The 27,343-nt window shown below is 43.7% G+C and overlaps 2 protein-coding genes and 1 non-coding gene across 5 annotated transcripts in view; 2 read left to right on the plus strand and 1 right to left on the minus strand.

The window, feature by feature from the left end:
* The first annotated feature begins 15 nt into the window (after window positions 1-15).
* Window positions 16-5,677, plus strand: LOC121297484 (ran-specific GTPase-activating protein-like). Its single transcript, XM_041223833.1, has 6 exons — window positions 16-94; window positions 2,020-2,168; window positions 2,568-2,725; window positions 2,876-3,004; window positions 3,181-3,243; window positions 3,685-5,677. Exons 1-6 carry the CDS (start codon window positions 80-82, stop codon window positions 3,834-3,836), a joined length of 666 nt encoding a protein of 221 aa, XP_041079767.1. The 5' UTR covers window positions 16-79; the 3' UTR covers window positions 3,837-5,677.
* On the plus strand, window positions 2,366-2,485 carry LOC121297639. Its single transcript, XR_005947193.1, has one exon. It is a non-coding gene; the product is annotated as a small nucleolar RNA SNORA77 (small nucleolar RNA).
* A 5,640-nt stretch (window positions 5,678-11,317) lies between the features above and the next one.
* The window catches only part of LOC121297168 (palmitoyltransferase ZDHHC8B-like), a 43,919-nt gene continuing 27,893 nt past the window's right edge, over window positions 11,318-27,343 (minus strand). For 2 of the 3 annotated variants that reach the window (XM_041223260.1, XM_041223262.1), the window contains exons 2-11: window positions 21,281-21,402; window positions 18,868-19,025; window positions 17,511-17,683; window positions 16,901-17,003; window positions 16,494-16,585; window positions 15,967-16,099; window positions 15,372-15,489; window positions 14,580-14,689; window positions 12,718-13,757; window positions 11,318-12,446 (exon numbers count right to left, since the gene is read on the minus strand). In XM_041223260.1, the coding sequence (XP_041079194.1) occupies window positions 12,263-12,446; window positions 12,718-13,757; window positions 14,580-14,689; window positions 15,372-15,489; window positions 15,967-16,099; window positions 16,494-16,585; window positions 16,901-17,003; window positions 17,511-17,683; window positions 18,868-19,025; window positions 21,281-21,402 (2,233 nt within the window). In that variant the 3' untranslated portion in view covers window positions 11,318-12,262. The remainder of the gene's footprint in view (window positions 12,447-12,717; window positions 13,758-14,579; window positions 14,690-15,371; window positions 15,490-15,966; window positions 16,100-16,493; window positions 16,586-16,900; window positions 17,004-17,510; window positions 17,684-18,867; window positions 19,026-21,280; window positions 21,403-27,343) is intronic. The other variant, XM_041223261.1, reaches the window with a different exon arrangement.

The following is a 27,343-nucleotide window of genomic DNA, read 5'->3' on the forward strand; positions in this document are numbered from 1 at the left end:
GCGAAAGGAGCCGCAGCGCGAGCCCGGGTCGAGGGGAAGATTAACGGTCAGAAACAATCCGCAGCCATCTGCAGAAACCATGGCAGAGCCCAGGGTGAGACGCCGGGCTCGGGAGAGCTCGTACCGGGGGTAGCGTCGCTTCGACTGCGTGCTGGCGGGTTTGATGGGTAGGGGTGAGGTGGAGGGGGATTTAAAAGCCGGCCGGGTTGGGAGTGACACGAATAGGCTGCGGCGACTGGCACAAAACCGGTCTGCTAATCACGACTAGCGTCGTTTTCTAAAAAAAAAATACGGTGGCGTATTTACACAGTCACGCCGTATTTAAGTTTTTAAGCACGTTTCCTGTGCAGCTTCGTCGGTCTAGCGCCCGGCGTACCTAATAACTTAGTTCAGCTGAGTGTCTTCAGTCTAGCGCTCATCCTACTGGCGTTGATATATCAATACAAACGAGGGCGCAAAACTGTTAATCATTTGAATCTCGGGTTTCTGCATCCTGTGATGCAGCGTCTTCTGGGGATGTTTAAAAGTGTGGATTTACAGGATGGAATTGCAATTACAATTACACACGGGGTTTAAATGAAACGGCCAATACCTGGCCCTTACCAGCCACGCAGTTACCGACCCGGTGTTATTAAACGCACTCCTCACAAGTGAACTATGTGGCTTAGATCTTTCAAAATAAAACTGCATTTGACTCGACGTTTTTATGTGTAGAGCTCTTCAATATAGTGCGCTTCTTTTACACCCGTTTTAATATGCTTATTTGTTAGGGGCAATAATTACCGCAACAGTAAGCCGAATCGACTCGGTGGCTATCTACAGTGCGATATGTAGTACAGGTACAGCCAGGCTTTGTTAATGTGGGTATTGTCGCAGTCCCGTCCCCCCCCCATGCCTGCAGTGTTTAACATGCCTGTGTGGTGTGGAGGAGGGTTTCCTGTGCTCCTACAGCCTGGGGTTTAAGCCTCAAGTTGCATGCTTATGCTTGCCAAGTTTTTCTTGAGTAAATTTTCATTCGTATTTCTTTGGCCAGTGATTTGACGTTCTGTTGAAACACCCCAAATCTATCTGTCATATCATTTTAAGAAGTCAAAGTGCAATTACTGCCGTACTCTTGTTATGTCTTGTTTTTTTTTCAGCTTCCTTCCAGCTAGGCCAAAAGCTTTCCCGTTCGTTAAATAGATATTGAAGCAGCATCTAAATCCTCTGCCTTTTCCCTGCTGCACACGCACATTTCCCACTGTGTAAACTGGTATCATGAAGAAAGAGAGTTCATAAAAAAGAAGGGCTGTATTGATAGGGATCTGTACATCGGATCCACACAATGAAGGTGGTGTTGGTGAATCATTTGTGTTCTCCCCATTGCTGCTATGAAAGTATGAAATGTACTCTCTGTTAGATACACTGAAATGTAAGATTACAGTAAATGTATGTGTTCCAGTCTGAGTGAAGTTTTAGAAATGCTTTCCTCAGCAGCATAGTTTAGTTACCACAGCAAAATGAGCACAAAAGGCACTTCCAAAGCGTGATCTTCTAAATCCCTCTTCCCATTACTGTAATAGTGCCTCGTTTCACCCACCCCATGCTTTCCTACTAATGAACATAATAAAAACAGTGGAAGGGAGTGAGTGACAGTTCAGCATGTTCATCAGTTTTATGTGCTTGGTTTGTGACACCAGTACAAGTAAATTACAAAATCTTAATTTTTTTAATTAGTCACAATATTAGGCTTTCATGTATTGAACAAATCTTTTTGTTCACAGACAATCAGAACCAGATGCTACAAGAATTAGATCCTCTTCCAGTAAACCACTATTCTACATATTGCTGTCAAATTCTTATAACTTGCTGTGCAAATACAGCTGTAGTACACTTTTTTTTATTTGCATTTGCAAAATCGATAGGATGTGATCAGTGAATGAAGATTGTGCATAGTTACACCCATGTTCTAGAAAATACATTTTGTGATAATTGCTTAACCATTTAATTTGTAGCAAGTGATTTTATTTTTGTCATTAGGAAACGCAAAAAGAAGATCCTACCACAGAGGAGACTTCAACAGAAAATACAGAAGATGCCAACCATGACCCTCACTTTGAGCCAATCGTATCGCTCCCTGAGCAGGAAGTTAAAACGCTGGAAGAGGATGAGGAGGAACTCTTTAAAATGTAAGAGGATGGGAACTTGACTCTTGACAGCAGGTCACTCGCTTGGATAGCCCCCTTACAGGCAGATTGATAAGAAGTGTGTGTTTTGTCTCTTGCTTAAAATTAGCTTGCCCACAATATACTTTACTCTTTATTGGTAAATTACCAAGTAAAAAGGAAAAAAAATGCACCCTTTTTATTTGTTCATAGCATCCCTTGCAGACTCACTCTGTGCCTGACTGCATAATCCAGCCTGGTGCTATTTCTGTCTGCTATATTAGCTGCCCAGAATATCACAAGCACTTATCTCTATATAGGTTATTGTTGGGTAATCTGGCTCATGTATAAATTAAGGATGTCTTGTTTTACGTTTTCCTACTGAAAGACTACTTCACTAACAAGTAAGCATTCTTCCTACAGGCGTGCAAAACTGTACCGGTTTGCTTCTGAGAACGAGCCTCCAGAGTGGAAGGAGAGGGGCACTGGGGACGTGAAGCTGTTGAGACACGCGGACAGGGGAACAATCCGCCTGTTAATGAGGAGAGACAAGACCCTGAAAATCTGTGCAAACCACTACAGTAAGTAATGCTGTGCATCTTGTGTCTCCCTGATGAGTTCTTGTGAAGGTTACCAGCGTTAGGAATGTGTTTGTGTTTAAAGTTTGACTTGTAGAAATGTGTACAGAGCAGTCACCACTGCATCATTTTTATCACCTCTCTTTTTCGTAGTTTCTCCTGTGATGGAATTGAAGCCGAATGCAGGTAGTGATAGAGCCTGGGTTTGGAACACACATGCTGACTTTGCAGACGAACATCCCAAACCAGAACTCCTGGCTATCCGGTTCCTTAATGCAGAGAGTGAGTGGGCCTTTCAAAGAAATTCCTTTTTTTCTCGTTTGTCCAAATTTAAAGTCATGATAATGGCTGAGTTACCTGGGTGATCTAGATAAATGTTTATTCTTAATATGACCATGCAGTGAATTGAATGTTATTTGTAGTGATTGTATTGATTTTCAGTTTTTTCTTTCTTTTAGATGCACAGAAATTTAAAGCAAAGTTTGATGACTGCAGGGAAGAAGTGAAGAAGTTTCAGCAAGGTACCAGTAGCTGTTTTTCTTTCATTGGGCGCATTGGAAGACACTGTCTTTTCAACTAATATTAGCCTTTGCAGACTCTCTCTGTCTGGCTGCCCCATCCAGCTTAGTGTGTTTTTGCATCTGCTATATTAAGGACCCAGAGCACTGCAATGTTACACTTCCATCTCTGTTTGGAAGTGCAATTTATTGTGGAACATGAATGTTTAAAAAAAATAAATAAATAAAAATTGACCTTGAATTGCAGGAACTGCTTCCAAAGATTCTCAGCAGTTTGTGCAAATTTTCAAAATGAAAAAATGGCTATAGGCTGATTTCAAAGAAGTATTTTCTTAAATTCATTATTTTCTTGTTCTCACTGTGTTTGTGGTTTGAATTACATTTGTTGTAAAGCATGTTCTCTTGGGCTTTGTTTTCTAAAGAAGAGTGCTTTTGTCTGAACAGGTAGTGACAGTGCTGACAAAGTGGCAAGTAAGCTGGAGGAGCTGTCTGTAAAGGATGACAAGAAGACCAATGAGTCAGGGGACAAGAAGGATGAAGCAGCTTGCAAGAAAAAAGATGGTGAAGAAGTGAAGGGGGAGGCAGAAGAGAAGTAAACCATGCTCCGACCTTCCTCCAATTCAGTATTTCCTTTTTTGTTTAGGTTTTTTTTTTTGTTGTTTTTTTACAATGAACTTTATAAACAAACTGAATTTGGACACTTGCATTCATTCCCCCCACCCCAGCCCCTAACCTTTTGCCCTCTCAGATCAGAAGAGCTTGGAGACACTTCAGAGTATCCATTCCCCAGTCGTCAATGTACTGTGCTGGTTTTTTTTCCATAGTGGAAATAAGTTAATATTATGGTCATCTGTAACTCGGAAGTATCTAACATGATGTCTTACTGTGAAATAAGGCTTGTGATATTGATTCCCACATTAGGTAGCGCGTTGTCTCCCCCCCCCCCCCCCCCCCCCCCCTTTGCTTGTTTAAAAACTAAATACAAATAAAAAAGGGGAACAAAAGCATATTTTCATTGAGAAATCACAGTTTGACTGATGCAAGGTCTTCAGGTTACTGGTCATTTCAGATGTGGCTTAAGATTGCAGCCTTGTGGCTTTATGAATTGGTGACTGGTCTTTTTTAGAATTTGTTTATTGAAATGATAACATGCACTCTTCAGGAGATGCACTCTTTTGTGCAGAATAGCAAACATAAGCCCCTTTCATAGTGGCACTCCAGCCTTGGTCACAATCTTGTGTAGTGTGAAACCACCTACCCAGGTTAACCCAGCTCCTAGCGATCTACATCCTACATGACAGCCGCCGAAATAACAAGCAGCCACACCTGCGTGAAGGTTTCACTTCTGCAAGGAATGTTTTTGTTTATTCTGTGTTGGCCATATTTTTGTTTCTTGAGACACCCCATGAGCTAGATTGCAGCAGGGCTGAAGAAACGTTTGCTCTAATCCACACGTATTGTTTGCTAGCATGTGTCACCCAGGTCATCCTGCTTAATCAAGCAGTGTGAAATCACATAGCTGACCTGCATGACACTGGGTCCTAACCTGGGTAGAGCATGCCAGTGTGAAAGGGGCTGTAGTTATTCATGCAGGTGCCAGTGTGTCTCACATCACTGGTTTCACTGACCCATATTTCCACTATTCTTAGCCTACTGTAGGTGTGGTTGTCCAAGATAGATTAGTTATAATCTATATCTGCAAATCAAGCTGTAAATATGCTTTCAGCTATAATATCTTTCAATATCCTCAAATGGAGAATTATTACCTGGTTAGAAAGCAAATGCTTATACTTCGCCCCCTCCCCCCACCTAAGTGAAAGCCATGTGCTGTGTTCAGTTTGATTAGTGATTCAGTGCTTGCAGTAAGATCGTAATTGCATATTGGTTCATTACATTGGCAGCATGTCTAACTGGAATCTGGAAAGGCAAATCCTTCTGGGGATGAGGCAGTGCATAGCTGCGGAGTAGAAATGAGAGGGAGAGAAATGGGACCCCTGGTGCTGACTGCATGGCAGGGTAGTAACCAGCTCCAAGCAGTGGCTGTATGGGGTGCCAAAGAGACTCCTCTGCTGGTGTGAGGGGGTGAACAGTGCAGCAAAACAAGAATGTATAAAGGCTTGAAAAGATATTAAAAGCAAATATTGGTACCATGTCTATATTAATTATAACTTGTGCTTCCCTATATCTCCTGTAGAATGAATAGGAAGGAGCAGGTTAGGTGACGCATGTACCATTTCTTTACCAAACTTTACAGCATTCTTGTGAGCACTTTATTTTTTGACAGTGTGGATATGGTACTTGCATAGCAAATCACATTGGATGTTTATTGAAGGTTTCTGTTCTGAATCATCTTGCTTGTTATAGTGACAACGCGTTACAAATGATGTAAAAAAAAGGTTGAACAAAATCAAATGAATTAAAATATAATACTGACAAATTTTTATGTGATCTGTTGACATGTAGTATTTCCTTTAAATGTGGATATACCTGTGCACAGTACACACGGTTAGATTCATTAAATCATGTGGATTTTTTATTAGACAATGTGTATGATAATATATATATACTGTATTTTACTGAGTTAAAAAAACACATTTTCCTCAAGTTATATATAATTCATAGGAAATCGACAGGATATTTGAATTTACTGTATCTTGTACAAGATGTAGCTGGTTTGCAGAACTCTTAAACTATTTAGTTATTCTCAGTTATCCCTGTGCTGAAGGTGCTACCGTTACTCTTCTGGCTGCTGCAATAATTGCAAGACAAAGGAAACAATCTGACAGCAGTAATGATCCCTTCAGAAATGAGCTGGTCTCATTACCACCACACACTTAACACAGTTTGCAAGGACATAAAATAGTAACGCCTGCAATACGTTACAATTGTGTGATGATTCAGCAGTTATCACTGAGCATGTAACCCTCAAAGAAACAATTCAAGTACTGTGCATTGTACAGGTTTAGGCTCGGTTCTCTGTGGTAGCCCATGACAGTGCTATAGTACTGTGCATTGTACAGGTTTAGGCTCGGTTCTCTGTGGTAGCCCATGACAGTGCTATAGTACTGTGCATTGTACAGGTTTAGGCTTGGTTCTCTGGTAGTCCTGACAGTGCTATAGTACCGTGCATTGTACAGGTTTAGGCTTGGTTCTCTGTGGTAGCCCATGACAGTGCTATAGTACTGTGCATTGTACAGGTTTAGGCTTGGTTCTCTGGTAGTCCTGACAGTGCTATAGTACCGTGCTTTGTACAGGTTTAGGCTTGGTTCTCTGGTAGTCCTGACAGTGCTATAGTACCGTGCTTTGTACAGGTTTAGGCTTGGTTCTCTGTGGTAGTCCTGACAGTGCTATAGTACTATCCATTGTGCAGGTTTAATTGTGAAATGCCCAGACTTCACAGGCATATAGCATAAGGCTTCTGAGAGATGCAAAGAAAGCATGTTGATGTAATGGGGGGCATGACGTGTGGATCTCGGGGAAAGAAGCATCTACTTAGTCGCAGGTATTTACAGTGTGGCTTGGTTATATCATTGAATACAAAAGAGCTGAAATGTGTGATTGATCTCTAACCACCTGAACATGTGGCTGTCCCTGACATTTATTCAATTGTTCTTTTAAACTCAGTAAACAGTCATGCATAGCAGTCTAATCGTTCGGGGGATATTAGAGGAAAGACTTATGTAACACAGGACACATTGACTGACATATTGACTAATTGCTGCTTTCACAGACACACTAATCTTGGTCTAGTTAATGTTACTTTAGGTAAGGCAATCCAATGCTAGGTCTTATGATTGAGTGTTTAAAAGTTATGGCTGATTTATGGATGGCAATACAAATAACACAAGAACGATGCACTTGTCCTTTACTCTCTCTGTTCAGGTGAACAGGTCAAAGGCTATTTTCAGAGTTGTGTATTGATCCCTGCTGGTTTCCCTGGAGAAGCGCAGTGAGACAGGGTCTCTGCAGCCGGTGTCTGCCCAGTCAGCAGTGAGGCATGAAAGGAGAGGTAGCTGTCCTGTCACCTAGAAAGCTGATTCTTCCTGCACACGAGTCTTCCACATGGCTGGAACTGATAGCTTCTTCTGTGATGATGGCAGTGAGCATATTTAATAAGCCAGCTACTTTTATCTGCTTGCTTGACCTAAGCGATGTTCCAGCATCCAGCCGCAGTGTTTCCCCAGTCCTGGTCCCTGGGGAGCCACGTATAGTCGGCTTTTGTTTCTACCTGGTCCCAGGTGATTACATACTGTATAATACTATACATTTGAACATTAATATGGGGCAGGGGACAAAAACACAGACAGGATTTAATTAACAAAAATCTCTTTATAATGTACGGGATGAAACAGTGACAGATACATATATAAATCTATGATAAGTATTAACACTCATAGCATTTACCCTGTTATACCTCATAGACCTGCTGTGTAATAGGTTTGTGTTTGATAATCTCTCTTCAGTATCATGGAACTCTGCAATTGTGCAACCAGATGCAGGGTTCTCAACTCCAGAAGTGTGGAATCTCTGAAAAGGGAAGTTCTTCTCATATACAAGGTTATACTGCTAATCTGACACAAATAGACAGGTGGTGCAGTAGATGAACTCGCTGGCCAGCTGTGCTGGTCCTTCTTGTAGGACTGGCTTAGAATTCAGTGTGCCTTCCTTTATTTTCTAAAGACTTGGTTAATTTACCATGTCAGTGAAAAAGAATGTTCTTCCATGGAAGTGAGATAGTACAGCGGGCTAATTCACCAGTATGCTGTGCTGTTCCTCCTTGGAGTACTGTGTTCACATCCTGCTGATTCTTTCTTTGTCGTCAAAGAATTGGATAATGTCCTATATAGACAATGAAAAAGCAAGTTCTTCCGTGGAAGTGTAATGGCACAGGGGGCTAATTCACCTGTAAGCTGTGCTGTTCTCCTTGGAGTACTGTGTTCAAATCCTGATGATTCTTTCCTTTTTTTTCCAACTAATTTGTTAAATGCACCTCATAGTCATTGTGAAGCAGTGCTTTCCTGTGGGAGCTGGTGGTGCAGTGGGCTAATCCCATGGCCTTCTCTCCCTGAAGATGCTGGTTCAAATCCTGTTGCAGGAGGTGAGTTCCTGAAGGTAAGTAATGATGTTGGTTGTGTTTCCACAGATGGAGGAGGAGATGAAGACCTGCCCTGGAGTGGAGGAAGATTGGGGGGGGGGGTCTGGCCCCCCCACCAGGGAGGAGTATGGAAGTTTGGGGTGTTGCTGCTTCTGAGAGATGAGAGATGAGAGTGCATGTATCTTTTTAAAGATTCATCAAACTTAGATGAATCTTTAAAAAGGTACATGCACTCTCATCTCTCAGAAGCAGCAACACCCCAAACTTCCATACTCCTCCCTGGTGGGGGGGCCAGACCCCCCCCCCCATCTATCCTCTCCTACCTACCTCATTATGTTCCTCCTCTCCTCTGCAAGGCAGGTCTTCATCTCCTCCATCTGTGGAAACACAACCAACATCATTACTTACCTTCAGGAACTCACCACCTGCAGCAGGATTTGAACCAGCATCTTCAGGGAGAGAAGGCCATGGAATTAGCCCACTGCACCACCAGCTCCCACAGGAAAACTCTGCTTCACAATGACTATGAGGTGAATTTAACAAATTACTTGAAAATAAAGGAAATAATAATCAGGATTTGAACACAGTACTCCCAAGGAGGGGCAGCACAGCATACTGGTGAATTAGCCTGCTGTGCCATCACACTTCCATGGAAGAACTTGTTTTTTCATTGTCTATATAGGACATTATCCAATTCTTTGAAAATAAAGGAAAAAAACAGCAGGATTTGAACCCAGTGCCCCAAAGAGGGGCAGTACAGTATGTCACTGAATTATCACATTACACCACTTGGCTTGTTGTGAAAAGCTCATCTGGCATATATGATCTTATATCAACCACTTCGTATTATTTTATGCTTTTGACCACTGCCACCACCTTTGAAAATGAAAGGAAAGCACATGCCTGTAGCATGGGTTTGACCCCACTAACCTGGGAATCAGAGTCCCATGCTCTACCACCAGAGCTAGCCAGCTGTCTCACACAATGTAACATTTTGTGACGTGGACCTGGGGATGAGTGGTGATTCTCAACTTGGTTTCATTTGTGATTAACTGGATTCAAAGCCAAATGTTATAGGTTATATATTATAGGTAAGGTAGATATTATAGGTATATATTATAGGTAAATTACACAATATTTTGGGTTTAACAAAAATGAGGGATTAATACTTTTTTGGATGAGAATCCCCCCCTCCAAATAACTATATCCTTCCAATATGATGATGTTTAGAAGGGAGCCCTGCCACTGAGTGGCACCCCTATAGAGAGGCAGGTGATGACTACAGCGGAAGAAATCAGTCAAAGAATGCATCAAGAAAAACAAAGAAAAGTTAGAAAAAAATCAAGACTACACATCAGACAGTAAAGTTTGTTAAAACATTAATAAGTCAGAAACAGAAAGAAATATAAAGTAACTTTGACAGTGGGCCTCATTAATTCAACACACAGATACAGTACACATGATACTAGCTACTGTGCTTCATCCAACACTTGATTCAACCCATGTATCAAAGCGCAGCGTACCAGCTCTGCAGGAGTGAAGAAGGGATAGAGAAGACGAGGAGGTGATTTAGTTCCAAAACATCAATTCTTTTATTTAGTCAACATGGCTCTGACACCTGTACACAAATCTCACTTCAAGCTTTCGCACACTGCCCTGATGAGCTCACAGACTCCTCTTACACAGCCCCTAGCCTGCCAAGGACATCCCTGCAGCTTGAATACAGAGCTCAATGCCCTGCAGAGCTGGTGCTGCTGCTGGCGAGACTGGAGCACCAGGCGCAGCCCCAGTATTTCAAACTGCATACGCTGTTAGAATGTATTTCTTACACTGCTGGAACGAACATGTTATTTTCATGTTCAGGTAGCCATTCAGGGTTCAGATATGTATTTGATTACTTGTTTGTTAGCAAAATGTTATCAAAGTCGTTATATGTAACAGATATGTAAAATATCCCCAGAAGAAAGAAAGGCCTAACTTTACCCTTGTGAATGAATTACAAAAATAAAGGATGCTGTACTAGTTGTGGTTAAAAAAAATCTTGAGAGAATTGTGACCTATTTGTGATTAACAGATTTACTTCTAATGTTTAAGGAAGTTTGTACCTGGCTGTTTAAGAAAAATAAATAATATTAAAAAGCCAAAGAAGATCGGAGTCAGATCATGGGTTCTGCTGCGATCAGTTAAGTAAAAAAGAGAATTTGCTTGGTATTCTACAACCTTGACATGGAGGTCAAGTCAAAGGTTTCCCACAATCCTTGTATGTGTCTTAGTCTACCTGTGTGACAACCTATTTAATTTGCGAGTTGTGAAAAATGAAAGCATTATTTTAGTATCTGCTCCCTGCTTTGCGAGCTGCAGATAATTGCAGGAAGCGTACATATTTGCAAACTGGGGGAATACAGTAACAAAAATAAATAAAAATAATTCAGCCATTGAACAACGAATTGTATTTAAATTGGGTGGTGCGGTCTTTCTGTACAACTTGCCATTCAAATGATGACCTGTGCTATAGACTGACATAGCAAACCATCAGAAAGGAATTTGATCAGCACAACAAGTGTTAAACACACAGAGTGAGAAAAATAACGGGAGCTTGACAATGCTCCATTGCCTTCTACACTCTTGTGTGCTGGAAATGAAGCAAACAGAGGATCCTTTCCCTCAACAAAAAGTAAAAACATGAACGGTGATAAAAATGACACCTCTGGTGGCTGTAGTGTTTTTGCAGGAAGGGTTATAATTCAAGCAATATAAAAATGTATTTTTAACGTGCACTGCCCTCGACACACAACCGCACATGTTTTGTAGGCTTTCAGAAAATGTCGATTATTTTGGATGCCCCTAATATACTAGGAGAACACAGTCTTGATTCACAACAATTTGCTTAAGCTAAAGGAAAATAAAATCTTAAAACCAGATTTCACATTTTCATTTCTTTTATTTAAAAACACATTTTAACTGATTGAACAATAAAAAAAAAAAAAAAAAAATTAAAAAAATGAAATAAGATGTTACTATGATCGTCAATAACATACATGAGTTTCCAGGTGCTTACTTTAACACCATCATCGTTCATCCCGTATAGCTAGATGATGATCAGAGGTGGAGGTAAAACAACAACTAATACATCACACTGCTGCACTCTGACGGAATCTTCATTCAGCTTGTGAGAAACCTGCTGCTTTGGATAAACAGATCTGTGCTACCTAATAAAAGAAGAGTTCCTCTACTATCCACCGAGCTCCACAGCAAACCAATTCAATACATGATAATAATTAAAAAATAAAAACAGGGAAAGGAGAAGTACTCAACCTTCTCACAAACCACGACCAAAGAATAAAAGAAAAACGATGCATGGTCATGACTAGCATGATTATAGGACATTAAGGTCTGACAATTAGCTGCAGCCTTTGGTAACGAGTTCACTACACTGATGTCTTTCCAGTGTGATCCACTAACAGCTAGATGCTGAGGGAGAGCCCAATAGACAACAGGTGTTTCCACTGTTTGCCGATGGTCCGTCCTTGTGCTCAGTGGGAGCCGAGTGTGTGAAACTTCACAACTGCTTATGAACATAAAGCACAGGTCTAAAAGAAAACATCCACCTTTAAAACTGCCAACAGAAATCATGTGGGCCGATTGACTGCCCCTTCCTCAGTAATTTATACATGGGACTGAACAAACAAAATGCACAATGGCAATATCTAGACACATACATACATATATATTTCCTTTTTTGTAATAAAAACTGTAGTCTCAACGGTACGCAGTCAGGGTCACTGGGACAGCTGTGAGGTCAAAGAGGAATCGTCCGATTGGCTGTATGGTTATTCCCAAGGGAGTAAGGCTGCGGAGAGATCCCCCCCCCGTCCTCCGAGCTGTAGAGCTGCAGCGCTTCTCTTCACAGCGTGGCACCGCGGCACCTCACACCGAGATCTCGTAGGTGGTCCCGCCCACTCCCGACACCTTTTTAACGTTCGTGTGCCGGCCGGGGCTGGCCGGGATACCCTGGGAACTCGAGGTGGAACCCAGGCGACAGTCAGCCCTGGACAGGCCCTTCGGCTGGCCATTTATTTTACTGTGGGACGATCTCAACTGGACATCCTCCCTAGGAGAACAGGAAACATTTACACTTGTGTGAGTATATATATTATATATAACTGTTTCAAAACAAAAACTAAAATTGTACAAGGTTAAGTGAAGCACATGCAATACATTAGTGCAGCATCTCCAACGCTTAGAGCTTAGAAAAGTTGAATCTCTATCAACGGCTGGTTTCCCAGAGTCACAGGTTGGCGCTAAATCTCAGACTGTCTTACCTAAAGCGACATCAGAAAAATGGGAGTCTGTTAAACGCATGCAGGACACTTTCTCCCTACCTTGGCCCTCCTAGAGGCGGAGAGTCTGTTGCTTCCAAGGCGTTGATAAAGGAGAATGGCTTGTGCATGCTGTAGGAGGGGGACCTGCGCAGTGCCGTGGGCGAGGGCTGCACCTGGTGGCCCGGGGACCGGTAGGGCGCGTCGCTGACCCTGCCCTGTACGTTGTTGTTTGCCAGGTCGGCATGCAGGGAGGTGGTGGAAGTCCTGGGGACCCTGGAGAGGGCGGCACTGCTCAGGGAGGTGGCGGAGGAGCGCATGAGAGGGTTCCGGGAGCTGAACACCGAAGAGCCGCCCAGCAGGTTGTCCCGAGAGCCGTAAGCCCCAGTGCACGGGACTCGGGGCTCATCCGGGAAGACTGGCCCCAGCTGGAAGCTGTAGGAGCCAGGCGGCTCATAGGCGCCGGAGTCCGTGATGCCAGCGTGCCCGTGTAGGTGCAGCAGCTTCTCCCTCTCCTCCAGCTCTTTGCGCTCTTGGATGGATGCCATGATGGTTTTGGAGAGGTTGTCGTAGCGCACTGGTGAGGGGTCCCGGGGGTGCGGAGAGTGTCTGCTGATGCTGTTCAGGACAGGGCTGTAAGTAGGTGGGAGCTGCCCCTGCAGTTCAGTCCCCCGCATGTGGCTCACTTTGGCAGACACGTAGGGAGAGTGGTACCCTACCGCGGCGCCCCCAGGGTGGGCCAGGCACTCCCCGGCTGAGGGGGACATGCTGGGGTTCAGCAGGCTGTCGTAGGAGAGGCTGCCGTTCCTGTTGGACAGAGAGTTGGGAGCGAAGCCGCTCCTGTAGGGGGTGGAGGTCCCCTCCGATTTCATGGGCTGCAGGGTGGTCTTGTCCCTGCCCCGCCGGGGCGTGTGCTTCAGGCTGAGCGAGCGGGAGTTGATGGAGGAGTCGTCCAGCTGCAGGGGGGAGGACTGGAAGTCCCTGTGGATGGAGGCATTCCTGTATTCCGGGACGTCCAGGTTTGGCTCTGATCTGTAGTCATGACCTCGCCCATTGTCTTCCATCATAGCAGCAGCAGCAGCATGTCCCTCCTGCATGACAATCTGGAAGGAATTTGAAGAAAGAAAAAAAGAAATCAAATTCCCCATCAGCACCTTACATGTTTTAAAATTTACCTGAACTAAAAAAAATGGTACTCAGATTTGGAGTGAAGCAACACAAAAACAACATCCCTGTAAAACACGTGCAGACACACAAGACCGAGGATCAACTGGTTTTTTCGCAGGAGATGGAAGGATCACAAGCAGCAACACACGCAACTGATTTTGCTGCCACCACTAAGCAACAATTCCCATTGACATATATTGGAATAATTTGACAATATAGTGACGTGTAACAAACCCAGTGTTTTCAAGAGCGAGCTGTGAAACGCTATACAGGTTCAAACCCAGTGTTTTCAAGAGCGAGCTGTGAAACGCTATACAGGTTCAAACCCAGCGTTTTCAAGAGCGAGCTGTGAAACGCTATACAGGTTCAAACCCAGTGTTTTCAAGAGCGAGCTGTGAAACGCTATACAGGTTCAAACCCAGTGTTTTCAAGAGCGAGCTGTGAAACGCTATACAGGTTCAAACCCAGCGTTTTCAAGAGCGAGCTGTGAAACGCTATACAGGTTCAAACCCAGTGTTTTCAAGAGCGAGCTGTGAAACGCTATACAGGTTCAAACCCAGTGTTTTCAAGAGCGAGCTGTGAAACGCTATACAGGTTCAAACCCAGTGTTTTCAAGAGCGAGCTGTGAAACGCTATACAGGTTCAAACCCAGCGTTTTCAAGAGCGAGCTGTGAAACACTATACAGGTTTGAAACTTCCATTCAAAACCTCCAATCAGCTGGTGCTCTCTCTGCAGAGCAGCCCAGCCCTGTGCTCACCTTGTCCTCAGTGGGGTGGTAGTGGACCTTGAGGTTTGCGTTGAAGCCGGGCCGGTATTTGTACATGGCTGGTGTAGACTGGTTCAGAGGCTTCGTAGACAGGCTGCTCTCTGGACACGAGACAAAAAAGAGACACCCCAGTCTTACACAGTAGAGAATTTAGTTCAGCTCAATTTTTTTGTTTACTTTACCAACACTGGGGCCTCACAGGTATTAGACTGCCCCAGTGTGGGACAGAGCCTCCTTTCCTCACCAGGTGTACCCGTTACTAAGGCCTATTCAAGTCAGCAAGCGACGGGGGCAGACACTCATGACTCGACTGCGCAGGACAGGGTGCATGGAAATGTTTCTCTGTCTCTTGCAGATGGGATGACGGTCGGAGTGGGAAGAGTGATCCTGGACCCTGCTGAGCTGCACTATTTGGGAACTGAAGGACATTCGATTGTGCAGGTGCAGCATTGCCCAGCAGGGGTCACAGAACAGCCTCACTCTGCAAGCTGATTAAAGTGCCAGCAAATCAGACTCTAGCTAAAGCTGCGTTTAACCAGCAAGACATGCTATAGCAAGTCATTCAGCATACCTCTCATCTGCGTGTTTCTATCTGCAGCCCTGATAAAGTGAACAGTAGCTTACCTTACCCTGCTGAATTAAGAAAAAAATCAATCTGGGTGCAAAGTCAGTCCATTTCTCTAGAATGAATTAATCCACAAGCAGTTTGACTAGAAGTGTTGCTCAGAGTCTTGAAGGAACGCTCATCAATGAATTGATTGCGTTTGTAGAAAGTGAACTCACCTTCGCTGGAGGTCAGCTGGCTCTTCAGCTCGCTGTACTTGTTTGCATCTCCTTTCGGGGGCAGTGGGGGCTGGCTGTCCAGCATCATGTCCTCCAGTGCATCCAGACTGCCTTTAGACTAGCAGTCACAGGGAGAGAGAGTCACAGGGTGGTTAGGGTTCTCCTGCAGAGCCTAGAGCTCACTGTATGCGATTCACTGTTCATTCCTCAATACATTCCCAATAAACATGACAAGCAAGCTGCGTTATCAGTGATAGGAACAGGGAAAGTAGTGTTGCGTGTCCTAAGCTTTTAAACAATTTTAGAGAAGTGTGTGTGTAACTAAACACTGTGTGCCACAAGCATTTCAAACAAACGTTTCCTTTTGTTTTTGCACAATAAACCTTTCATTGCATTGCTGTACTTCTACATCGTCAGAGCAAAATAATGCAAGCTCTAGAGTGTGTGAGAATCGAAAGGAAGATCTGAAACAGAGATCCTGACACAAGGGCTTGGCAAGCAGCCTAGGACAGGTACCCCTGCTGCATGAGCACAGCCTGACTGCTCCCAGTGAGCCATGAATCCTGGCAGCTTTGCATTCAAAGTAGATGCTTACCTTGGTTCTATGCATGTTGGCATGGATCCCATTGCCGCTAACCTTGACTGTGATTTGCCTGTCTGACAGGTCAGGACGGAGGAAGGGAGGTTGAATAAGCACAGCGTCGTTCTGCTTGGGCTCGATTATGTACCTGCAGCGGGAGCAAAAGTTAAAACAGGATCCAATGAGAAGGACTTAAAGACGCAACCAGCAACCGATTTCCTCATCGAATATCATACAGGTGATACTGTAAAAATCCATGCATTTAGAGCACTTTAGTATTCACTTACCAGAAAAGCATTTAAGTACAACTCAAAGCATGCATGTGCTAGTAACGTACCACCTACAGTATGTGAGGAGGAGGGCGGCTTCAAACAGGCTCCAGGGCGATTCAAATCGATCAATGAATGTTTAATTGAAAACAAAAGCTGTGGCAATCATTAAATCACGTTCATGTCGTTGCTTCCTTCTATAAATGATGCTTTGACCCTTTAAAGGCACTCTGCAAATGCAATGAGCTCCCCAGTCCCAGGGCTGGCACTCACCTTGGAGCGAGAGGACTGCAGAGCACATACTGCACATTCCCCCAGCAGCCACGCGTGAAGGGATTGACCCCGCCGCGGAACTTTCCTGTCACCTAGGAAAGAGACATGTCAATACACTCTGGGGCATGGCAAAGAAACCATTCACATTAACTGAAACACTATCCTATCGGACATGCTCTGCATCAAGCAGATCAGTCACAATCATTAGTAAATCTCAATTTCAGTGCTGGATTAAACCAGCACGGTACTGGGCAGTCTCGTTTATTTCTCAAGTTTTAACAGAATCATTTCACCCGGTGACAAGTTTACCAGCTATTCTGCGTTTGTGTGTTTAATGATTTGGGAGTTTAGTAACGCTGGACGCATCGACCACTCGCTGCTTGGAGGAGCTGTTCTCAAAAGCATACCTGCTCGTTGGTGGTTCGACCCCTGGCCACCAGGACCATGTGGAATCCTGTGAGCCCCACAACCGGAATGAGGAACAAGCCGGCCACACACATCACAGCCAGACTGAGAAGCGGAGTGAAGAGTCAAGGAAAAGGAATCAAGGCTTGAGAAACAGAACTGGGTGGACTGATCACTTGGTGGAGTGAACAGCGTTCACACTGGACTTACACCTCTGTGGAACTTGTGATCTTCAGGTGAGTGTGCTGGATTGCATCAGCAAACCCAGCCCAAGAAACCAGCCAGTGCCATATAACAGCAGGAACACTGACTGCATGTGTACACCATCTACATGAATCATGCAATAAACATGAAATACATTACTCTTGCACTGTGCACGTGCTACTGTATAATATACTATTGCATCCTTTTCAAATTATTTGAACGTTTAACATTTAAACTCCATATGTTATGCAGTTAGGACTACCCACTGGTTCATTATCCTTCTGCTCTCACTTTGAGAAATGCATTGACAGCCATCACTCAGCCCTCTGCAGTAGAACCTAACCCTGTCTCCCCGTCACTGCCCTGCTCAGATGTGCTCTCAGCACCAGCTGCTCTGAACTGGGATACGTGACAGTGGTGTGCAGCGCTCCCAGTCTCTCCAGGTGGTTCAGGATGTAGATGAGTCCGAAGGCGAACACTCCCAGCATGTGCGTGCTGAGCGACAGCAGGAACAGGAAGAAATAGCGATAATTCCTGCGGCCGATGCAGTTGTTCACCCAGGGGCAGTGGTGGTCAAAGTCCTTTAAGAGAGAGAGAGAGAAGCACACGGTCAGTGTGGCATAAAGCAAGCTGAATGCATCACTATTCCAGAGTGGAGTCTCATTTAGCAACACTGGTAACAGGCATGTTTTGAGGAAGCTGAGCAAAGGCCCAACAGATATAATAATGCGTTTCCCTGTTTTTCTATTTTATTTTGAGAATTTAATATTTTCAAGGTTTACACATCATCTTCTGAGCTATCGGCATCATGCAGCTTGAAGCTTCAGAGCAGAAAATATTTCATATCTAAATTCCAATTGATGCCAAAACAAATTAAAATCAGTCGGAGCTGAAAAGATAAATGAACTCCGCTACAAACTTCAAGACAGACGTCCTGCCGGTGTCTGCAATGCAGAGCCTGCTGGAGAAAAGTTCCTATTACTTCTAATTGAAAGACATCGTGCTCAAAGCAGTCAGGAGCTGTCTTGTACAATATGTCCGATAGTGTAGCAATAGGGAAAATGATCTCTCTGTGACTTAAAGCATTGCCTATCCTATTTGTATGACGCTTATCATTAATATAAGATTTCAGCAGAACAGCAAAGGCAGATACGATAAAAACTGCCTTTAGAAATGAAAGCCAGGGGTTGTGTGTCCAAGCTGCTGACCTTTCCTTTAAAACACTGAACTAAACCTCTTCTTATTGTTTCATTCATATAAGGGGGCAATAATTGCATCTTTGTTTAAAAATAAGTTCCAATTCATGACTTGCTTACCAGGAAACAGCCTGCTTTTGTTGTCACTACATGGGTCACCCTGGGTGAAGGGAGGGCTTGTAGGTACAGTATTGCTGCTGAAGCTGCTTCTGTTACACTAGCAACACTAGGTGGAGCACAGGGATCATGTAACATGGCAATAATGCCAGGAAAGAAACCATTGCCATGATTATCCTTTGGGTGGCAAAGCACAACATTATTTGCCGTAAAGCAGGACTGTTATATTATTTGCACAGCGATTGAATCAATGTGAGAAAGGTCCAGCAATTAGGACAACAGCTTTTTACTGAGGCTCTGATTTCATACAGCTTGCTTTCTCCAGCTCCACTAACTGCAGCTCCCGCAGCCCTGCCCTATCTGCCTCTCCCTCCATCCCTCAGCCCCAGCCCTGCCTGCCTCTCCCTCCCTCAGCCCCAGCCCTGTCCCAGCCTCAGCCCCGCCCAGCTCACCTCCACACAGTTGTCACAGACGCTGCAGTGGGAGCATCGTGGCGGCCGATAGAAGTGGCAGGTGGCGCACCACTTCATCCGAACCTGGATCCCTTTGATATCCACGTTCTTGTAGAGCGGAGCCCGGAAGTCATCATCCTTGTCCTCGTCTTCATCGGCTGGCAGGGAGAGGGAGACACAGCGCCGGTTACACAGTCCATGGAAACACGTCACTGTCATTTTCATCACACCTCTACCACAGCCTTTCACCTTCCAGCTGCTACCACTGAACAATCAAAACCACCCTTAGCTAAAGCACCAGAGGTGCAAGGTTTCCTGTTCAAAGCCATTCATAAATTGTTTCTTCTTTTCAGGAAATGGATAAACATCTTAAACAGGTCTGAGCTCAGTTAAAGATGTGAGAGGTAGAAACAAACTACCGAATGCCGAGTCTGCACTGAGAGAAAACCGACACTTCGGAAACAGTGGAGCATTGCATGCTTTTGGTTCATGGTTTAATTAGGTTTGTCACTTTCCAACCTGACTCCAGAAATGAGAGCTTTAAGGTCAGTGAGGAAATAAAGGGTCCAATTACACCGGTGGGCAGAAAACTGCTGAGACACTCTGCTCAGTGCAATACAAGAGGACCAGAGCAATGAGACAGAGGCATTACTATCATCATCATCATCATCTTAATAAACTGCTGAGACACTCTGCTCAGTGCAATACAAGAGGACCAGAGCAATGAGACAGAGGCATTAGCAATTATTATCATCATCTTAATAAACTGCTGAGACACTCTGCTCAGTGCAATACAAGAGGACCAGAGCAATGAGACAGAGGCATTATTATCATCATCATCTTAATAAACTGATTCATGTTGCTAAAAGCACCACACATTCAGGTTCACTTGCACTTCACCAGACCCTAAGAACTGGGTCAACAAGCAAAGGCTTAAAACAAATAAGGGATTTTTCTTTCTTTCTCTCTTTTCTAAAAGAAAGATTTCTCTCAACTGCATCATTGCCCCTTGACAAGAATGCTTCCCTATATCGCCCCCTGCAGAGAGCACCTGGGACTGCACTGGAGCTGTATTCTCCTGGCAGCTAAAGCTTGTCAGTGGGTCAGTAGTTACAGTGGATTGCTGTGAACACCCATTACTCACACAGCAAGGGGATACATCCTGAAGCAGAGGATAAAGAAACAGCTCTGCTCAGCACACTGGTAGGAAAAGCAGAGCAACAACACCCTCATAGAAACAGAAGGTCATAGAATACACACACAGCGTGGGCACCACCCAATATAATACACAGTTAACTAAGAACAACTAAACAGTAAAACTCAACTAACACCGTCTTAACCATCAGATACAACAAGACACATCAGAGAGCTGTATCACATTAACATCATGGTCTGCTATACTGTGTGTGTGTATGTGTGTGTGTGTGTATATATGTATGTGTATATATATATATATATATATATATATATATATATATATATATAGAGATAGAGAGAGAGAGAGAGGTTGGTGGGCTTTACAACTATACATTCTTTCAGTACTTTAGAAAAAGAATTAGAGCAGATTGCAATCTTTTTTTTCTTCTATTTTTGTGCTTTTTGAAACTGCTACAGTACATTCTGGGTTTCCACAGCCCTGTCACACACCCAAAACACAGAATCTCTTTACTACAGCGTACTGACAAACTGACAGCTTCAGTCAAAGGAAATGTCAGCCTAACCCTGGCAGTGGAGCGGATCAATTCTTTGTTCTCACAACAGCAGTCTCCCATGCTGAAGACACTCAACACACCGCTGTCCTTGTAGGCCTCTTTCATTCATGTTATCTCTGGGCTGGTCTCCATGGAAACCCAGAGTGAAGTCAAAGAGCCTTATCGAAAGGTTCCATTACTTTTGGGAAACAAGCAGTTATTAATGAGAGACTCTAACAGACAGGAGTGACTGAGGAGAGAAATCGCAAGCCTTGCATGCAATACAAACTGGAATGAAAACAACTGTAGCAGTCTATAATGCACTGCACCCAAAAAACACTTTGAACTAAAATAAAACAGTCCCCTCTCCACGCAGCTCTCACCCTTCACGGTATCAAGGCAGGAATTCTGCGTGAAGTGCATTACTTTCATGTTCATGTACTGTAGATGAACACTGAGCTTCTCAAGTTCATAGCTTTGTAAAAATGTGCTCACACTGCAAGAATTACTGCCCCACAGTTTACCAGAGTTTCAGAGTCAGGATGAGCAAGTGAACTGGATAAGCTTGCAGTGGTGTTTGCTAGGTACTGTATTGTGACTGGGAGCTGCAAAAACAGAGAGATGGTTTTATTATTGATTAATCTATAGAATTAGTAACATGGTCAGGCTTGAAGCATCCTTCACAGAAGCTCTGCAGCACTCAGGCTGGGTACCGGACTCACCTCTGGGGAACACTCCTGGGTCCATGAATGTTGCCATGCTGAAATTGGCCAATACAAACAGAAACACAATCCCATTGTACAGGAGGATGGCTGGGGAGATTGCCTTTGTGAGCCAGGGGCACCTGCCAGATAAAAAAAAAAAAAAAAAAAAAAAAAAACACAGGAAAGATACATTCAGTTAATATAGCGTTGGGCAGCCCCTTGCCTAATTTTAGAGTTCAGTTTGAAAAAAAGGAAGTGCAATACTTCTGTAAATCAAGACAGAAATGTCAGGACTGTAAGCTAGACAATGATCTTCATCAGTGGAGCCACCACCATAACCACCTGGAGCTTAGTCTCATATCAGTGACCAATGAGTGAAGCAAAACGTATCATTTACTGATTTCTAAACAGCGCTGTTGCACTGTATTATTATCAGGGATCAATGCCCTGTGTACCTCAAGAGATGACGCTTTTGAATCAGTTGACTCTGACCCATAAATACCGTGCCCCTGGACCCTTGCCAGTCCTGGGCACTGTGACTCTAAAGCCGTGGGGTATGAGTGCCCAGTCCAGGGTACAAGAAGTTAAGCACCAGCCGAGCCCAGCGCTTCATGCTGCTAGCCAGCTGGTTCAGCATGAAAGCACAGAGAGAGCCAGCCAAGATATTTGGGAGCCCAGCCTGCTTTCACAGGCCTCCAACGCCTTTTCTACAGTCAACACGTTCAAAAGGTTTAATTAGCCTTCAACATCCATTTGTTTTGGCCGATTACTACATATTTATTAACTTCTATTTATTCATACATGCCACGAGGATTAAAGGTGCTTTTGATGTTATATGGTAGGAACAATTACTGCTGCTTTTGTGGAAATACGACACGTTTAAAATAAGTTCATTTACAAAATATCTTCAGCACCTAGACATGAACACAGATGTTTTCTCGTGCAGTCTGATTCTGTAGTTTTATCATTATTGGATTATTATTGAGTGTGTGAAGAGTAAAGGAGGAAAAAAATCATAACTTTGCAAAGTCTGAACTGGACGTCCTAGTTTTAAATCATGAACTACTGTACTAGAAAGACAAACTGTTTAAAAATAGATGGTATTTTGGAGCAAGTGTTCAACAAGTAAAAAGCCAATCAGAGGAAACATTCTGCGAGTCCTTCTTTCTATTTGTTACTGTAATGAAGAGTCAGCCCATTGTCTCCCACAGCATGTTTAATAATTCAAAGCTGATTTTAGAAGGCTGAGCTGATCCATGTTAACAAGAAGCAATGTGACTGCAGTGAAGTCTATATTGTACAGCACGCCGGAAGGAATCCACTGCAGTGAAGACTATATTGTACAGCATGCTGGAATGAATCCACTGCAGTGAAGTCTATATTGTACAGCATGCCGGAATGAATCCACTGCAGTGAAGTCTATATTGTACAGCATGCTGGAATGAATCCACTGCAGTGAAGTCTATATTGGAGAGCATGCTGGAATGAATCCACTGCAGTGAAGTCTATATTGTATGCTGGAATGATTCCACTGCAGTGAAGTCTATATTGGAGAGCAAGCCGGAATGAATCCACTGCAGTGAAGTCTATATTGGAGAGCATGCTGGAATGAATCCACTGCAGTGAAGTCTATATTGTACAGCATGCTGGAATGAATCCACTGCAGTGAAGTCTATATTGGAGAGCATGCTGGAATGAATCCACTGCAGTGAAGACTATATTGTACAGCATGCTGGAATGATTCCACTGCAGTGAAGTCTATGTTGGACAGCATGCTGGAATGATTCCACTGCAGTGAAGTCTATTATTGGACAGCATACTGGAATGATTCCACTGCAGTGAAGTCTATTATTGGACAGCATACTGGAATGAATCCACTGCAGTGAAGTCTATGTTGGACAGCATGCTGGAATGGTCCCACGGTCAGTGATGTGTATCTGGCATAATGTAGGGCACAGCAGAGCAGAGGGTGGTGGCAGTGGGTTTTATCCATTAACACAAATGTACACACGGTGGTTCATTGTTCACATGCTCTTCAGTTTGCAGTTTTCATAGATCTGAACAAAGGAGCTTTGGATCAAAGCCCTGGTGCTCTATGTACATCTGCATCCTATCAGAAGAAGAAGAAATGTTGCAATAGCAAAACAATACAAGGCTCGTGGCGGGGGTCTGTGTGGGAGGGCAGGCTAGCGATCAGGCCCAGCATTGTTTCCCAGGTCTTTCTGCATAACGACGTCGTTGACATTGAAGCGCAACCCCAGTTATGAATGGCATTCTCTCCAACAGAGTGTCCGTGTGTCTGTGGGCTGCAGAATAATAGAGAACAGTACATTCTGTACAGTGCACTGTAGGTGCCAGCAGCCATTAGTCCTGGCTTTCCATGAACCTCCGCACAATTCTGACAGAGAAGCTATGGGTGACTGTTTAGAACTTCAACAGCAACTACATTATTGACGTGATCCTGTGTGCTTTCAGCTCTTTACTGCATGGGTGCATTCTGCTTTACTGGGACACAATAAAACTGTAGAAACATCCAGACAGCACACAGTTATCTACAATACTGAAATAAACAGCGTGCTATTATAAAAACAGCAACAGCAAATGCAATGCTTGTGCACTGTGCAGATACATGACAGATATTGTATGCCTGTGTTTGCTTAACCTTAACATCACCTTGAATTCATATCCACCCTGGTACCGTGCTGCTGCTGCTGCTGCTGTGTGAGCACAAAGAACCCCATGAGGAAACAGGACACACTTGTCAGAAGTATAAGCAATCCTAACGCATGACATCAGCGCTCACCCCCAGCAATGCCACCGCATCGCTCGGATAATAAGCAGGAGGAGTTTCCACGTCTCGAGTAAACGATTAGGGGAGCACAAGGCCATGCCATCAAGAATCTGCAGGCAAGCTTTCCCCTGCTTCACAAATGTAACAATGCCTATCCATTACTGATTTCAGCTAAATCCGTGTCAAAGTGTCTCCGTATTCCAAACTAACCCTCAGAAATGCTTTCCAAAAAAGCACAGCAAAGTGTAATGAAACACATCGTAAAGCACAGATAAGCACTGTAAAAGTACAGAGATGAATGGCAAAGCTTATCAAAGCCATGGTAACCTATTGTAAAAACATTGCATAAGCATGGGGAAAGTGCAAATACTAAAGGAAACTACAGTAGTCATCTGAACCCGTTTCACAGGCTCCCATCTCAGGATTAACACCACATCATACTGAACATGTGCCCCCTACTGTTCATCCATCAGAAATGCAAGAGGGTCTTTTACAGGACTGGAGCTCGCCACGGTCAACTCCATCATTACAAAGTACTGTAGCAAGGAGAATCACAAAGACAACGAGCAACTTATAAGCAGACCTTATCCACCCCGAACCCTGCGACAAGAAAACAAACACTGTTTGACTTCAAAGCGTATTCAGGATTTGTATCCCTTTCAACAGAAACTTTAGATCATCTCCTCCTCCCATGATTGACAGCCCAAGGGGGAGGGTGTTTACCGTGATATTCCACAGCATTCGGGCAGGCAACAGATGCTACACAATGCATAGCTGACTTGTTCATGTCTCCCTTACAGAATGTACTGTACATGGTCTAGTGTTTAGAAAGCACAAACGGGATTTAAGGTGGTTTACTGTATCATGATGTTTTACTATTGATTATTTTAATCAATTTAGCTCAACCGCCTTAATCATTCACGTCAACAGTCTGATGCTGTAAGGGTAATAAATAGCACACTTGAACTTAATTAAAAAAAAATAAACAACAAGGGTACTGTATTGTCATGTTCTTTTCAGCTGAATTGATCAAAATAAAACAAAAGCTGCTATTTTGCATAAAATCTCCATTAAAAACCCTGTTTTCAGCCCCTGAAATGTTTGAGCACAATGATCAAATGCAGCTTCACTCTATGGCAGGTTAAGTAAAAGCTGTTGTCACAAGACCCCAGAGTGCTGTGAAACTAATTAGGTTGACTTACATAACCAGCTCCCGCTGCTAATTTATAAAGCAGTTCCTTTTTTTTTTAAATGGAGATGGTACTGTATTAAATGTATGTCACTTCATAAAACATTTACAACAGGAAACACACCAACACTTTACATGAAGCGTCTCTAATTGCTGTGTATTTACATCGCAGTTACTGAGTAAATGCATGTGTACACACAATTACAATGTTATTATGCATAGTTACAATCTACTTAATGTGTAAATCATTTTGCACAATATATGCAAGAACAAGACTATCAGAAAAGGATTATTGTTAGGGTTCTATCATGCTTAATAACATTGTAATTATGGGCTGCAAACCTAAACCCCTGACCTGCTTCAACACTAACTCTGTCCCAGTTTGTCCTTTCTTTGTATTCAAATCTTCTCAAGCTGAGCTTGACAGCTCAGGCCTCCTTCGCCTCAGATGGGGTACAGTGGTGCCAGCTGCTCTGGTATCCCGTCGCTAATCTGAACAATCTTCTGGTCCCCGAAGCGCATTGGCACGAACTCCGTAGCGGGCCGGGGGTAAACTCCTCACACAGGCCACTCGCACGGCCAGTGCCAAGTCATTTTCAAAAGGCATTTATTCTGGATGCTAGTCAACCTGCAGCTCAGCTTCTTTCTGACAGCTTACATTAAAGCCCGCTGAATCCTCAACTAGCTCTCGAAAGGGTCACAGGTCCCTGATTACTCTTCCCAGCAGAGAATCTTATTTTAATGCCAGCATACTTCTGGGAACTGCAAGACACCATCTCTCTCTCACTCTGGATCTGTTTCCTGCATTAAGTCCAGTGTAAATGGAAAGCCTTCGTTTCTGTTTAAGCAGCGTAATGGGGTGCCTGTTGGACAGCTGCAACCTCTTTTCTGAGTGATCCCCTGGAATCTTCTGCTTTAGTGCACAGATATGAAGCAATATTGACAGCACGAAGAAACAGGAGTACAGAAGATAGGATGATTTCAGTGTTGGGTGGAAAAACAATACAAAAGGATGATGTCAGAAAGATGTTTGCTTTGCCTGACATTGTGGAGCTAGCCTGCTCAGGAATCTCAGTGTGTGCTAGGTGAGTCACTCTCTGGCAGAAGGGATGGATGCAGCACACTGCGAACCAGGAGTGTGTGTTACAGCTCCAAACTGGGCTCAAAGGGAATGCGATACCACCGACTCGGACATTAACCCTGCCGCTGCAGTTCAAGAAATCATTTAAAAAACTCTCTCAAATTTACAGCAGCCAATGCAGGATACACACGGACAACACATTTTGCTTATACTTTAAAACCAATGCAAAAGATCAAGACAATTTGAACAAGGGCTGTGGATAATGAAAACTTATCTTATGAGTGTATTAGAAAATGACAGGGAAACACATGTAGTTTATAGCAGCAGAGGATGAAATAATTAGGAGGGGAAAACATCTGGCTTTTACAATGGGGCGTGAGCTGTAACTGATGCTGGCCTGTATCTGAGCAAAAGCAGCATCGAGCGAAAAAAATCTGCGCGGAGGAAATTCAAGGCATGTATCAGAGACTGCTCATTTCATTCGTTCTCGTTCATTTTCAGCCGACTGCATGAGTAATATTTTATAAAAGCAGGAGAACATTTATTCTGTACTGTTCCAAAAGCAACTGCCAGCTTCAGCCTCCACCAGCAGCAGGAACATCTTTATAAACAGGGAACAGAGTGCACAAAAATAAAGACCCTGGCTGCAACTCGTACTGTATGTGATTCATTGGCTTTTTATACTGCAATACACAGCAGCTACAGGCAGAGCACATTATCCCATTGCAAACCCTGCTTATCACACCTGCCCCACTCAGCACATTCAAAACCACTCGATCACACTTCCTCGCCGGCCTGCCGGGGAAAGTGTGCTCTGAATAAGAGAACTTAGTTTGCATCTGCTGAGGGTGTATTATTGCATGCGTTCGTCCATTTTTTAAAATGTTCTCCTGATGGAGGTTGTGGGTGTTTACCATACAGTGCTGCTTAAAACCAGGCAGGGAAATACGACACTGTAAGACAATCTGACAAGGCTGCAGGTAACAGCAGACTGCACAAGACTAGGCAGGAGAAATGTAA

Source organism: Polyodon spathula, chromosome 22 (assembly GCF_017654505.1).
Source record: "Polyodon spathula isolate WHYD16114869_AA chromosome 22, ASM1765450v1, whole genome shotgun sequence".
NCBI lineage: Eukaryota > Metazoa > Chordata > Actinopteri > Acipenseriformes > Polyodontidae > Polyodon > Polyodon spathula.